General features: G+C 39.6%; 1 protein-coding gene across 1 annotated transcript; it reads left to right on the top strand.

Moving 5' to 3' along the window:
* Positions 1 to 757: 757 nt before the first annotated feature.
* Positions 758 to 12,069, top strand: ATP6V1G3 (ATPase H+ transporting V1 subunit G3). The gene is made up of 3 exons (XM_057364242.1): positions 758 to 940; positions 8,284 to 8,384; positions 11,637 to 12,069. Exons 1-3 carry the CDS (start codon positions 859 to 861, stop codon positions 11,808 to 11,810), a joined length of 357 nt encoding a protein of 118 aa, XP_057220225.1. The 5' UTR covers positions 758 to 858; the 3' UTR covers positions 11,811 to 12,069.
* Positions 12,070 to 15,609: the final 3,540 nt, after the last annotated feature.

The following is a 15,609-nucleotide window of genomic DNA, read 5'->3' as shown; positions in this document are numbered from 1 at the left end:
GAGCTCTATCAAGAACTTCTAATAAATATACTTTACCTATGCTGTAWGGTATTTTTTTACAATAATAAATTATTTTAATTATGCAACTTGACATGTTTCTCTCCTATGCAATGAAACAGCTGTAASCAAGTGGGATTTGTTGGGTTTTTTAATGAGGATTGAGAATATGAACATGCTGCTTATTCATGCAGTAGCTCACAAAACTCTTCCCTTCTGCAGGGAATGGGATGTGCATTTACAACCATTCATTTGACTGTTGTGTGCATTATGACTTGAAAGTAAAACCTATGCAACCATTCTGACCTTCCAAGAGTCTGGATCTTAGATAATCCTACACACTACTCGTGTAATGAGTATTGTTAAGAAGTAACAATAAACAGAAGCCTACAAGCATTTTTGGGTGTACAACCAAAATTAATTGTTGACCGAGCCTGATTCTTCACTTTGAGAGTAAGTTTTATTAAAAGGAAATGCCAAGAAAATATTCTTTTCCCCTCTGACRAGATTAACTGTGTTCTGCTTCAGAAATAAGAGGTTAAAAAAGAAAAAACTCCCCATTAAAATACAAGCCACTTGAAATGCTTTTTTTYCCCCCAACGTGTTAATCAGATAAATCAAGTTCCCTGTGACCCTGAAGAGAGGAGAACATTCCTTTTAGCCTCACTGCTGTGTTTTTCCGAGTGCACTCCCAGGCCTGTGTGCCCAGCAGCAATCCAGGCACAGCCGGCTGGGTCRGTGCAATCTGGAGCTTGTTGCAATAACACACAGAACAAAAAACACAAGGAAGGGCCTGGCAGCTGTATAAAACTCCCTCTGAGCTCCAGTCTCCACAGAAGTTCACCAGCCCCAGCAATCAGCATGACCAGCCAGTCTCAGGGCATCCAGCAGCTTTTGCAGGCAGAAAAACGTGCCAAGGACAAACTGGAGGAAGCCAAAAAAAGTAAGTAGCTGGCCTGGTTTTACTGTACTTCTCAAGTGCAAGCTCTTCAGGACTACAGTAGCTCATAGGAAAAGATTATTTCATCTGTATGCATGCATTAGTGCTGTGCCTTGACTGCAGCCAGGCATTATCCAAAYCTGAGCATTCAGGGTTTGCTTTAAATTCCATGTTCTTGTGTGTGCCTGTACATGTGCCTTATTATGTTAAAACAGATTTTCTTATATTCATCCTCAGCTGGATTTGTTCTTGCTGTATCTCAATGCCAGTAATGTCATTACTGCCTTCTTTATCTATTTAAACTCAAATCCTACATGCCTCTGGCTGCCAACTGTGGAGGACCAGACTCCAACTTCTTGCTAAAACTTTTCAGTGTTCCTCTTTACTTGCAAAATCCAATAAGTTATCTCCTAATTTCAGCTGGGCTTCAAAGAATTCTATAAAAACCATGAGGAGACTTCAATACCCTGATAGTAATCAAAGTCACAGTAAAATCCAGAGCACTCTCAGTACTGTAATAGATCACTCATAGAAGTGTTACTACATGGTACAAGTAATTATTCTCCTGAGTGCAGGTACCAACCACATGATTCCCTGAACTGCGCTAACACTGAAACATTAATACTGTTTTCTGAAGTGATCTTGCTTTAGAAACCAGCAGAAGGAAGCAATGCTGTGCTGCAGAAGGCAAAGAAAATTCAYGGCAATGATGTCATGTGGAGCAAGAGTGTGATTAAAGGAATATATTTTGTCTTCCAGGGACGTATGGAAGCTAAACAGAATAATTTGGGTAGTTTCCATATCCCTTCTACACATGAATCAGCATTGCTGTGTGTTCATTTATTTTTAGTGGGATGTGTCAATTTGTACAGCAGCACACAAAAATAAGCAGAAAGGCAAATCCCCTCCCTAAGCACCCAGACATTGCCTGTGCCTTGCAGACACAAGAGATTAAACAAATCCTCCCACCTACACAAAGCAGAACTCTCTCAGGCAGAAACCTGAAAGCAAAGGATAGTAAAGTAGTGTTTTGACCTCTTATACAGCCAAACTAGGTGTTCTGGGAGGGATGTTTTCCCCTTCTCATGTAGGGCAGAGGAAACCCTGCTCCCCAAAGCAAGAGAGCCCAGGACCCAGAAAGGCACAGCCCCGGGGGAGGGAGTTTGGCCTGAACACAGACTGCAGAATGAAGCCTTTAACTATGATAGTTTGAAGCTGATCACCCTTCACTTTGAGGTTTGGGGCTTTTTTTGTTGCTTTAATTTCATTTGGGTTTGTTTTTAAAATAAGAAATGTTTTAGCTTTTGCTAAAACAGAAAGTTTAAAAAGAAGTTTCATAAAAGAAGGAACTCCAAAAATGAAAAGAATCATTATAACATAAAAGTAATGGCCAAAGATGAATGGCTTGCAGAATCCAGACGCAGTTACAGGTGCATTTACTCTACTCAGCAAAAGACACACTCCCTTGTTATCACCTCTGCTCASTTGGAGTGATAAGCACAGGGTTTCTTTCAGATGATGTATCTTCCAGACCCCTCTGAGTCAGAAACTTGAATTAAACCACAAACAACATTTACCTCAACACTAACACACACGTAGGAGTTAATAGTCAGCTACAGAAAAAAAAACAGCTACTAAGAATTTTGCTATCATCAAAGAAAGCATCATTACTATGACTTCCTTTTCTATTACTTTTAAGGCCACAATTTTCTTGCATTTATAAAAATTATTAAGGCAAATTAAAATGTCAATACACAAATTTAAACTTAAGAAAACAGTCCAATGACTCTGAGGAAGGAACAGGCTGCCCAGAGAGGCTGGGGAATCTCCATTCTCAGAGACACTCAAACCCCACTGGATATGACCCCAATCAAGCCACCTTTACTCCCTTCAGGAAGCATATCCTATAGACTCCTTCTGGACTCAGCAGTTCAGTGTGATCCCATGAAAAACCTCAAGAATTTCCAAAAAATGTTCAAATATTCCTAGGCATAGCAGATCAAAGGCAAACAGTTTAAATAAATCCWTCCTGGACTTTGTGCTAAATCAAGCACAATAGGTAATATACCAGAATAATTACACCTAAACAACCATTATATCCAACACTGCAAGAAGTTTGCAGAGAAGCTGCAAAAAGAAACCTCAAAATTTCCGTGTGGTCCCCAATTACAGCGTTTTTCAAGCAATGTCACTACACCACCTTAGATAACTAAYTGTGCCAGCATAACTTAAATACTGTGAGACAAGGACAAAAGGGATTCTTTTAGAGGCAAATCTGGCTGTGCCAAGWTGGAATTACTTCAACAGCCTCTTCCCCACATTGATTCTGCAGTCAGATCAAAATAAATGATTGCAAAGTTTGTCTGTGAGCATAAAAGAAATCAATGGAATGCCACAGATCTATGCAGTGCAATTGTTTGACCTGTGCGCACACAGCCAGGTGAAACAAGGAAGGACGTGCTGCTTCACCCCAGAATGGTGAGCTCAGATCTCCCTGGCACCAGCTCGCACCAGCAGCTGCTGCTCAGGGCCTGCACTGGGCAGGTCTGGGCTGCAGGAAAGCAATGAACCCTTCCAGCCGTGCCACGGTAGCGCCAGCCCTGTGACCTCCTCTGTCACTGCAAACAGGCGCTGCACAGCACCACTGCACCCATGAGTTCAGCTGCTGTGCTTACACGGGAACATCAGCTGGCAGCGTGTTCATGGGACACTCCAGGAAAAGGCGTTTATAAGGAAATGTGACCGGCAAAACTGCCCCTATGCAAACCCGTCAGTGTTTACAGTTGATACTCACAGAACCAATCAAAATGTAGTGTGAACACACATAATATTGTGKATAAACAGATAATGGGACTGGTTTTTGCTGACATATGTGCGGTTGTTGGGAATGCAAAAGCCACTTTGAATAACTGAAAAAATTAGCAAATAAAATTATATCGATACACACAAAAAAAAGCTAAAGTATAGTGCTAAAGCAACTCTGCACATGCTTTTTCTTAGTTCCTGTTCAATACCCTTTATCCTGGCAGGCAATGTCATTACTGTATCATTACCTGATATAATTTATACCTCAAAAATTGTTAATAGTTTAATTATTTAGTTAGTAAATGCACATGTGCAAGGCCAAAACTATTAAATTGATTAAAGACACACCAAATCAGTCTGCAATACTTTGGCCTTTTGAATATGGTGCTGCTTTATCTATCATTTTTAATTTAAGCATAATTTGGATCCCAGAAATAACTGAGCAGTGTCAAAGCCAAGACATCAATTCCTGAAAATCCTTTTGGRTAAAACAAGGAAAACAAATGTGTCGTGAACTGAACTTACTAAAACTTGTTTTCCTATAGATTTTTATGTCTTCAGTTGAATTTCTCATGGCTAATAAAAAGAAAACTCAGATAAATTATAGAAAATCAGATTAAAACCAAGTGTTAATCAAAATAAGATACTGTAAATAGAATTATATCCATGACACTCTCTTGGATAACATCCCAGACATATTTTATCTACTGAAAAAGCTGTACATAATGCCCAGCTGCCACTATTCTATTTTATTAAAAGTACAAAGTCATTTTTTTTTTCAGAATGCACATCCTCTAATCCCATTTTCCAGACAATTTAACAAAGACAACTGAAATGGTTCTATTTTAAGAAAATATGATTTTTTTGGCAATTTCTTCAAATAACTTACTGATTTCYTTACAGAAATTCAGCTAGAAGTCTAGATGATACGTTTGAAAACAAAACCCCAATTTTAGCATTGCGATTTTTGGAAAGTAAGATAACTTAGTGTTTGWATTAATTATAATGCAACATTTTTGCCTCCTACTGTCTTTCTTGCAAGATCTAAAACACTCCAACAACCTAAAAGACACAAGTTCTTTGGGATATAACCAGAGCAAGGTRTTTCATTAGCATCACAGAATACCTATAAAGAAGATTACAGTCTTTCTCCATGTTAATAATGTTCCTACATTAGGAAAAAAAATCCCATAGAGAGTTGACTGGTCACAGTTTTTCAGGATTTGGCCAATTTACCATGATGCCTAAAAATTGATAGGCTGTGGACAAGGAACCAAGACTTGGCACAGCTGCTTTGCTGCTCCACATCATCAAGGGTGGAAGGAGGGACAGGGCCAGCAGCAAACCTGCCCCCCACAGCATTATCTTTGCAGCAAAAATCTCTTCAAACCTGGGGYTTTCTGTACCTCACCTCTATGATCCTAGTGGAAATTTCAGAGGGACAAGGTGGTTTGCCCATCCTCCTGTATTTCTTGCCCYCTTTTTACATTATTCTGGCTGAATTTCAGTGCTCTGCCACCCTGCAGTGTGTAAGGGTTGATTTCAGCTTGGCTGTGCTCTGCAGAGAACCCAACCCAGCAGATCRGTAAGGCTTTGAAAAGGCAGTCCCATATTGCACAACTATGGTAGCAGACAAGTGGTTAACAACAGACTGATTAATTAATTTTGGTTTGTCTCTAGTGGAACAGCAGGTTAAGCTCTAGTTTCTGCTTAACTTAATCAGGTGCAGCATATGCACCATCGCATATGTTGGCAGTTGCCGATTCTGTCCACAACGTTGTTGAACTAGCAGTAATTTACTCACAGCTTTTCCACTTAATTAAATAGGAAGCAGCAGGTTCCTGCTGTGCCAATCCTAAAGGCATCATGGAAAAATGAAATGGCTGCCACCCTACAGTGACACCCTGTGTATTGTGCTTACTCCAGTTCACTGTCAAGAGTTGACACATTTGTATATATATACACTTTTTGGTTCAGTAGCTACATTGTCAAAGGCAAGTGAACTGTTGTTTTACAGTTAATCTCTTTCCATTTTGTGCATTTTAAATGGATATATTTATCTATCTGGTGGCCAAATATGCAACATATTTACTACAGATGGCCCCCCAGATGGAATTTGAAATGAAAATCCCACTGATTTTGAAATAATTTAATTTGCTACAGAGATCCAGTTCCTCAGCTGGTAAAATTGGCAAAGCTTCATCGTAGTCGCTCCCCCTGACTGCCAGCTCCAGAGAATCACCCCCCGGCTCCACTCCTACAGAGTGGAAACTCTACAAAAGGCTGATCGAGCTCCAAATTTGGAGAGGAGAATAAGGGAAGCTTCAAAAAACAGACCTAAACCAGCTTCCAAATTTTGATGTCCAGACTGATGTCAGGCTCTTACACAAATCTGTTGGTTCACTCACCCTAGTCCCAAAACTTCATATAGTRAGTGGCAGAAGCTGGGGGAAATCAGCCTTTGACAAATACAAACTCTGGAAATTACCCAYTAGGTTTTAAATAGCCTCTCTCCCCTTTATGCATAAACACAGTGGTCAGTGGCAGAAGGACTCTGAGAAAGGTAATTCATTACACAAGAGAGCCTTGTACTGATGAAGCTACTGAGTTCTTCAGTAGGCTGCTCCTTCTGGTATACAATGGCACCCCCACGGTTCCACAATAAGCACACCCACAAAAGCAAACAGTCCAGGAATCAAGACTTTCAAGGCAATTCACATTTCATGCATCTCTTTGCTTCTACTCACCCATTATCCAAAGATAATCACTTTAGAAGGAGCCATCACCTGGTAAAGTAATTTCCTGCTGGATCAGGTATTTTACCCTGGCTTTTGCTGAATCTCAGCTACATTCAATCTTCCTCCCAAGCTTCAGCTTCCTCATTGTGCCATGCTCAGTGGAAGAGAATTACTCTATGACACACCTGATAAGGGATCAGAAGGCCAGCTCAGGTGTAACCAGTGTAACAGCTTGGAGAAAACAAAACAGAAATATTAATGCTCAGTATCATACTCAAAGGCAGAGTACTATAGGCAGAGTATATTCCCTAGGAGTTCAKGAAAGGAGGAAAGGTACCTTTCATCTTCTATGCTTAAATTGAAAGCCTAAAAAAAACCAAACAAGGGGTTCTTATTGCTCAGTGATGTTAAGTACATTGTTACAGTCAGTAAATAATGTGCTACACGAGATCAAGATGGATCTTTCAGTTGCCTGGGCCGCCACTCTCATTCTTGTGATATCCTAGTGTGAGCAACTCCTAGTGTAAGCAGTTTTTCAGCCACTGAAGGTACTTCTCCTGTTAAGGAAAGAGAGSAACCTTATTCTCCCCACTCCTAAAATTCTAGCTGTACAGCAGCAAGAGACCCCAAAAATCAGCATCAGCCCAGGTGTCTCARGCATAACACATCAACATTCCATGCAAATTTACATTTTACAAGTTTACAGTTAGAAAATTACTTTTTTCTCACAAAGTTGTGTTGCAGAATCCTGAAGAGATCCAAACAACTTTACTGACTTTACAACAGAGAAGCCCACAGGGGTTTTATGACATGCTCACCAGCTCCTTCATGTAAAACCTTAMATATCACATTCCCCTCAAACCATTTACTCTTACTCTTTACATGACAACCCTAYTAGATCCAGGAAGTACCTTATGCCYAGTCTTGCAATGATTTGTGTGCTCTTATGACAAGCCCATAGCATTTTGTCTAAAATGAAGTAATGTTCATAGCAAACAAAACTAAATATGTAAACAAGCCTGGTGAGAAGGAGAGTGTAATTTCCACTATACCCTAAAATGTCACCTTACAGATCACCTTCTTGTTTAAAATGAAAAGCAAAGAAAATATTTTTTAGTCACTTTCATATTTTCTATGTGCTAGTAGAGAATACCATTGACCTCCTTCTCTTAATCACTCAGCTCTGCATTTAACAAAYATTAGTGGAAAGGGGTGGGGGAAGGAAAGGACAAAGCCTGAAAGTTGCAACTCAGTTTGGTAGTGGTTAAGACATCTTGCAGTATTTTGGAAAACTGCCAGCTCTAAGGAGAATCCAGTTGGTGTGGGATGAAGGCATTCTGGCAACCAATCAATACAGCAAATCTTACAGAATAACGTCTTTTCCCATCCGTGACAACTAAAATCTGTTATCTGGCTGTTACTATTGCTGATGAAGAAAAGATAGATATTTATTTAAACAYCAAGCTGTGATCAGAAAAAAATGCATTTGTGTTACAAGAAGACATGTAGTGCAAAAAGACTTCTGTTGTCAACAAACCAAGAAGCACTTCAGTTGATGCGTGCTTCTGCAGAGGAAGTTGGTTTCAAAGGATGGGGATTTGCATGATGGGCTGTCACTCAAAAARTACTCTTAGTAAATCAAGTTATATCTTCTGACCATTCTTGTGCTAATAAATCTAAGGGACAAGGCTTTCAGCAAAGTTAGGGTTCTAGTACAGCAGCTAAAGTACCTCTGATTTAGAGAGATTCATCTTGGGGATACAGTGATGGTGTGAAATAAATCGCTCTTTCTTTCCTTTCTAGGAAAGGGTAAAAGGCTGAAGCAGGCCAAGGAAGAAGCCACAGCTGAGATAGATCACTACAGACTGCAGAGGGAGAAGGAATTTAGAACCAAGGAAACAAGTGTAAGAAACCTGCATATCTTTTTTTGTCGTACCAGTCTGCCCAATGGTAAAACAAATTGCCTCCAACAGTATTACAAGCAGACTCCTGCAAAAAAGTGCAGTCATACTGATTAAACACAGAGGTGCCATTTATCGCGTGTATATTCTTCATTTTTACTTTTTCACAGGATTTGAATGCATTTGTAGAAGAAATTGTGGACTTTCACCACTAAAGTTGTCCAGATTCCATATTTGGTTCATGCTTATGCTTTGAAGACCTATGTCCCTTAAGGAAAAATACTTTTGACTCCTCTTTCTACAGCTACAGACAGACCTAGTTCCTGTCCTGAAACTGKAGGATTCAGTGAAGTGRCTATRTCAGTAAAAGCAAAAGTTTAAAATKWTTCTTTCCATTTCTGTTCCCCTTCACCTGTCTCTTTCGATTACATRCAATACTGCATCCTTTATCAACTGAAATCACCAAAACTTCTGAGTTTTTCACTGTGGTTCTATAGTAAAAGTTCTCTGGCTGATATTTTCATACCTGTGTAAAACCATTTATACATTTATGGCATCTTGCATTTTTCTCTACTATTTCTATGAAAGTTCACAAATCATTCTCTTTTTACCTGGTGACATTCCTCTTACATTTTTAGTCTTGTTTTTTTTTTTCCCCAGCTTAGCAAAGGCAAAAAAACTCCTTGTGCAAAAACAGTCACCAAGAAAAAAAAAAAAAAAANAAAAAAAAAAAAAGAAAAAGAAAAAAAAGCCAAAGAGGTCAAATAAAATCTGTTTTACAAATCTGTCATTTCAGTCACACTTCACATAAAACAGTTTCCAGCAGGGACCACAACCCTTAGGAACATGTATACACACATAGTCTCTATCCTACCCTGCCAGCCCCCACATACACTGCCATACAGGCCAGATAGAACTTTCTCAAATATAYAATTTCAGATGTTTATTGACACTGAAATAAAGTAAAAACACCTCTAAAATTTGTTCACCTTTTCAGTCAAGCCAGACATTGTTCTAGGTCTRATAGCAGAAGAGTAAAGATGTTCCTTTGTTGTGAGCTCAATTTTTTTCATCACAAACAAAATTCAAGCAGCAGGGAAAGGCCACTGTTTGTCGATTGAAAGTTGCACACAGGCAGGACAGAGCACATATTTCTCCTGGAACGACAGCATGTTGTACAAGAACATTGCAGTCCTCCTCCCCGTTCCCTGACCCCATTATGTCGAACATTTATCTACCCAGACAAATGCCATCATTATTAACCTGTGTCTGGAAGGCAGTCAGGAGTTCCAGCAAAGCCAKTGCAGGGGGATATCTGATGCCCAGTCCAGTTTACTTTCTCAGGTATTTGGACACAAGTATTTTTAATTCTTTGTCACAGTCTCATTTAATGCCATTCTTCCTTTGCGTTGTTTRTATCCAAACTGGGGCAAATTTGCTTGTATGATGAGATGCTTCACATCCATCCACAATTAACAACAGCAACAGAAAAATAATGAATTATGTTAGAATGACAATATGCAAATTCTTTTTTTAAACATGCAAAATTTTTAGCCTGGATCTCAAACAAATTTTGCTAGAGTTGATGGGGTTTTCACTCAGGGTCTGAGGTCACCTAACTCTGGAGATGTGAAGCCTGGTTCTGAATTTTGTGGCTTCTGAGCCAATCTGATATTTTAGCAGCTTTGAAATTACATTAGCATCAAGTCTGTATGGGCAAAATAAGGGACAGACCTTCAAGGTCAGCAGAAATCATAAACTAAGCAGAGCATTGCCTGCATTCTGTAAGAAAAAGGTCTTCAAATTCAGGAGTGGAAAAAAAGAGGGGGAAAACACATAGAAGAGTAAGAATTTACTATCTCAATTTACAATATTATCGTGAGCTGAGAGTGCAGGTCTGCAGAAGCTCTTCTTTAAATTGTTATACTTTTCTTGAGGCTTTTCAGAAGTATTTAGTAGCTGGATAACATGCAACCATCTGGGATCTCTAGAAAGTTATTTTCCCCAGTGGAAAAAATCAGCTTCATAAATCTGGTCTAAGTTGTACAACCTTTCCCACACAMAACCCTTGCAACTTGTCTAAACCTAAAATAAAATGTCAGCTAAAAATAGTTATTATAGAAAACTATAATCTTTTTCCAATACTTATAATTATGTCRACAACCTACATTTCTTCCAAATTGGAAAGTGTTTTACGTGTGGATTATGGACCAATGTCTGTTGTGAACCAATGTCTTACTACATTGCCAGGTACTGATAAATGGAACAGGGAAGGTGGCTTGTGCAAAAGATGTTTTTTCCTTCTTTTAAGGACTATGTTGGGTTGAAGCAACATGGAATATAGCACTAATGACCCCTCCCTTGTTTCTGGTCATGCTTTAGGTACCCCACTAATCTATCACAGGTTAACTCCACCTGCTAGTCCACCCTGGAGGACTGTGGCAGGAACAAGAACAGTGTGTAACTTATTGCTTTCTTATTCTGCCAACATGCAGAAATGTCTTCTTCTCTCCACATGGAATTCTTTAGCTGGAAACCAATTTCTCTGCTGGTATCTGAAGGACTTTTCCATAAGGGAAGAATTCTAGGGATGTTGGGGCAGTGGGGGAGGAGRGAGCAAAGTCACAGATTTGGAATGTGTGCATCTGTTTATAACATAACCTCGCTAAAATGTTCAGTGAGTCTAGAGTCAATTAAATTCTAAGCGAATGTCCTGATATTAACTGTGCCAGAAGCTGTCTGGTATTTCGCCAGATAAGAAAATGTAACATTAAAAGACCTTGTCTGAGGCCTGTTGAGGGTTATACATCACTAACTGCTGAAGGCATTTCAAGTACTCTGAAACTGTAATTAYGCATTTTCAGGAAGGCTTTTCCATGTTTGGTCCTTAGCTGCACTCACAGGCATTCTCAGTGAGGCCATATGAAGCACATAGTGGTAGAACTTAGTTGACTAGTCATTAAAATAGAAAACAAATTAAAATGAGCCATATAAAAGACAAAACATACACAATGTTGTTCCCACAGCGAGATGGGAAACTTTGATTACATGGGGAGATTCCCATTGCTAATGAGCATATGAAAGAGTTGCCTTTAATCCTGTTTTTATGTATACAGTTCAACCCAGATCATACCCTTACTTTTCAGAAGCACTGTGATGTGTTTGTGCTGTGCTTGTGCTACATGATGAAGAAAAGTACAATAAAYGCTGTCATATATAACCTCTTCTTTTGCTCAGAGGTCTCCTGCTTTTCAGGTAATGGGCTCCCAAGGTAACCTCTCTGCCAAAATAGAAGAGCAAACAACAGAAGCCATCCGAAACCTCACAAGCAGCTACCACAGGAATATGGAGAGCATGATGAAAAAACTCTTGAGCACAATATGTGACATCAGCCCTGAAATTCATCCAAACTTCAGACCTGCAGTTTAAAATTGATTGATGTGCTATGTTTGTAAAAAGTAGCCTAATTTCTTGATAAGCATAAATACATCCTCATCYATTGTTTCTGTGTGTGAGAAAAAAAGAGCACTAAAGCCAAAAGCACACAATTCCACACAAGCTTTTGATGTGACAGGGATTATACAGGGTTTCACAAGCATTTGTTGGAATATTGTTTCCTGTAGMTAAGCTCCTGTCATTTAGACAGGGGCAAGTCAACAACAGCAGAATAAATGATTATTTGACTCCAGCAGGTTTTCAGTGGGAGTCTTTGTTCCTTTTGTCTTATTAAATGTTCTGTACTCGGATGTTATGTTGCATTAAGTCTGTTTATCCCAGTCTTTACCGTACTCCAAGTTACATGAAATAGAATATCACAAAAACTTAAACCAGAAGATTTCTGTTTTCCTTGTGACACATGGAGTGGTCAGGTTATGGACCATACAGAAGCCCTGTAGATTTTGGTCAAAAAGAATAGGTCGAAACATTTTCAATTTTTCTATGCTAATTTAAAACAAACTATAGTTTACTTGCACAAAATTATGCTTAAAAGCCATACTCRAAGTATTGTCCTAATATTTAACTACACCACAAACTTTATATAGCTTTGTAAAGTCTGAAAAATGAGAACAGGCATAATTATTATTTACAAAATTGCTGTGGTGCAAGGGGCAGACTGGCACATCTGTTCTTTTCTGTACAGTTATCCTGAAAGGATATCCTCAGGAATCCACGGGCTCAAACTCTACACCAGTTGTGCTAAATGGTGCCTGAATCCACAGATTGTTCACCAGAAATTGCATCAGCTACAGRTAATTTCTGTTACCCTAAGTAACAGAATGGACCAACAGACCTTGGGTAATACTTTCCTCTGCCATAGCAAAGATTTCCCTTGGAATAAATTCTATTGAAGTTAGGAAAATATAGTATGATCTGTGCTCTCAAGGTGAAGCCCATTCAGTCTGATGGGGAGCTGAGGGGAGGCACTGATGAAGTGGGGATCTGAAACACACCTGCACCATAAGCTCCTTTAATGCCTTGTCTCCACTATAAAACTACACCAAATTAGAAAAGAAGTTTAAAAATTGCAGTGAGTAGCAAACAATAGCCATGATTTTCAGTCCACATAGACACAGACAAATCATTTCAATTTCACAGCAGCTAGTCATAGGCAATCTCCTGTTCAGCAAGGTTTACACAACTGACATGCTGTCATGTGTAAAATGACTGTAAAGCTGTAGTCAACTTAATGTTGGCAAATACAACTCCTCAAGGCTGTGCCTGGATACTACATAATCTCCGAGCCCTGATTGTCACAGCCTCCTGTGCTTGATTATATTCTCTGGGGGCCCAAGGATGCTGAGGAATGGGAAAGAAACTCAAAATCCTATTGACACCAGCTGAAAGGCCTGTTTATTTATGAGTGCTTTGAATCAAGCYGTGATAGGCTTTGATTTACTGAGGGGATGAAGGCTGTCCAGTCCCAGCCTATGTGCAGGATCCAATGCAGGCACCTTCCTGCACAGCCTGGGGCAGTCAGGATTGCCTCAGTGCCTAGGGACATGTGCCTCCAGCTTGGGTCATGCTGCAGTCCCAGTGCAGTGCCCAGCTGTGAAACACATTGTCTGTGAACTTAAAAAGTCCCCAGGGTGGACACTGCAAGGCTCAGGACTGCCCTGCTGTATCACTACTAAAAGTACAGAAATGTTGCAGGTTCAGCTGCAGAACTAAAGCAATGRGGCTTCCATTGCCAGTTGCATGGGACAAAACACACACCCCTGGATGGTGAGAGAAGATTTGCCACAGCCRGTGGGCAGCAAAACAGAGCAGCAGCTTCTCAGGAGGCAGCAACACAAGTTACATGAAATAAAGGTTTGTCTTCCTCATTACCCTGCTTCTTTTTATGATAATCCCTTTTTCCCTCATTCTAGCCAAAATCTGTCTTTTTTCACCAGCTGCTTCTCTTACTAAGCTTTTAAGGCTGCCTGTACCCTTCTGGTCCTAACAGCCACACACACATCTCTTACTCCAATATCTTCTGCCCTGCAGTCACAGCCGTGACCTGCCTGTATCCTTGTTATCACTGTACACCTGGGATACACATTGAGTCTTAGGTACTCCAACTTTTTTGAACATGATTGTGCTCTTGAACTCTGGCCAACCCGTGGCTACCACTTATAAAAAAGGAATGAATTTATTATGATGCAGTCTTTGATCTCAAGATATAAATCTGAGAGCTTTGAGCATTCTGAGCATATACTGTGTACTACATCCAGTCCCACTTTTGACAGAAAATAGTTGGTCATACCATCACTTTTTGCTCTATTGAGGTATGGGTCAAATTAGACTTCATATAATTTGGCAAGATACTGGGGTTTTTTTAATGAAGAGTGTAAATTACCAGCTGCAGTAATGGAATACTGGAGTGCCAAGAAAACACATGCTGAATTTTTAAGTGCACAGAGTAGCTTGTATGAGACAGTCACATACCCATGATAATAGCAAATTATCATTCCATGCAAAAGAAAAAGAAGAGTGGTTCATTTCAAAGTGTTTTTAAATGAAAAACTGAAAGGTTAAAATGATTACTCTGAACTAGGTGTTGCCTACTAGGGACAATTACAAATGCCCTTTTATCTCCTGGTGATACCCCCGGGCCAAGGGAACCCCCAGTCTTCACAGTGCCCTGACACTTTATTACCTAATATGTACCAATGCAGTTGCCAAATAAAATAGCAGCATCCCACAGATCACAACACAAACAGATTTTAAGAAACAAAAAGCCACAAATAGATAGCACTCATTGATGTATAAATCTTTCTTTTTTGTTTCATAATTATCATTGAAATCAACTGCAGAACTCCCACAGTGTGAGATGTTAGGACTGAAACAACAAACTTGGGGAGTTTCTTAGATTGGCCCAATTCTTCACTGACATTTAAGATGGGGGTTAACACGGCTTTTTCTGTCTGGAAATGAAGAGCTGTATTAATCAATAAATTCTAAACTGATTAAAGTATCTCAAATAACAACTAGTGGGAAATGCCATGCCAGTGGAAACTGTTTTATACAACTCATGACATGGATTGGGCTGAATTTCTCTGGCTGTTCTCCCTCAAAATTCTCCTTTGAGTTATAAAATATGAGGACGTAGTGATGTGGTTCCCATTCATGGGTGATGAGGGAAGATCTCTGAACTCATGCCAGTAGGACAGAATATCTTTCAAGWCTAAATAAAGTAAAATGAAACAGGCATGAAGAATTAATACTATGCTATGTGTTGAGGCTGTCTACYGACTTTCCCATTAATTTCTGAAGAGTTTGGGAGTTGAGGTTTGAGAAATCAGAACCAGATGTTAATCCATTATATGGATTATGATATTAACTGAAATTTTTCCATATTAAAATATATTTGGAGGTTCATACAATCTGTAAAACATAAGTTGTTCTTGTAAATCATCATATGTAGGGCATTAGCTTGTGTGTGTGAAGTTTTAACAGAACAGAATCTTTCAGTCCCTGACTTAAAAGGATTTTGTAGCTCCAGGACTGTGAGGAATGTTTCCCTGTAAGCTGGGACAGAATGACTGCTGTTGCAGAGTTCAGGAGCCACCACAGGGCAGGTGACAACAAACTGCCATGACATACAGTCACAGGAGATGTGAAGCTGCAGATCCATACTTTAACACACAGCCTCGCCCAGAGGCATCCTTAGCTGCAGACAAAGCAGRAAAGACGTCTATGTGTAAGGATATATTGAGCATCCTTGCTGCAGGGGGCTGTGTCAAAC

This window comes from Malurus melanocephalus, unplaced genomic scaffold (assembly GCF_030028575.1).
Source record: "Malurus melanocephalus ecotype Western Australia unplaced genomic scaffold, MMel_1.1 scaffold_37, whole genome shotgun sequence".
NCBI lineage: Eukaryota > Metazoa > Chordata > Aves > Passeriformes > Maluridae > Malurus > Malurus melanocephalus.
The sequence above is the reverse complement of the archived record's forward strand: the minus strand, read 5'-3'. Positions and strand labels throughout refer to the sequence as shown.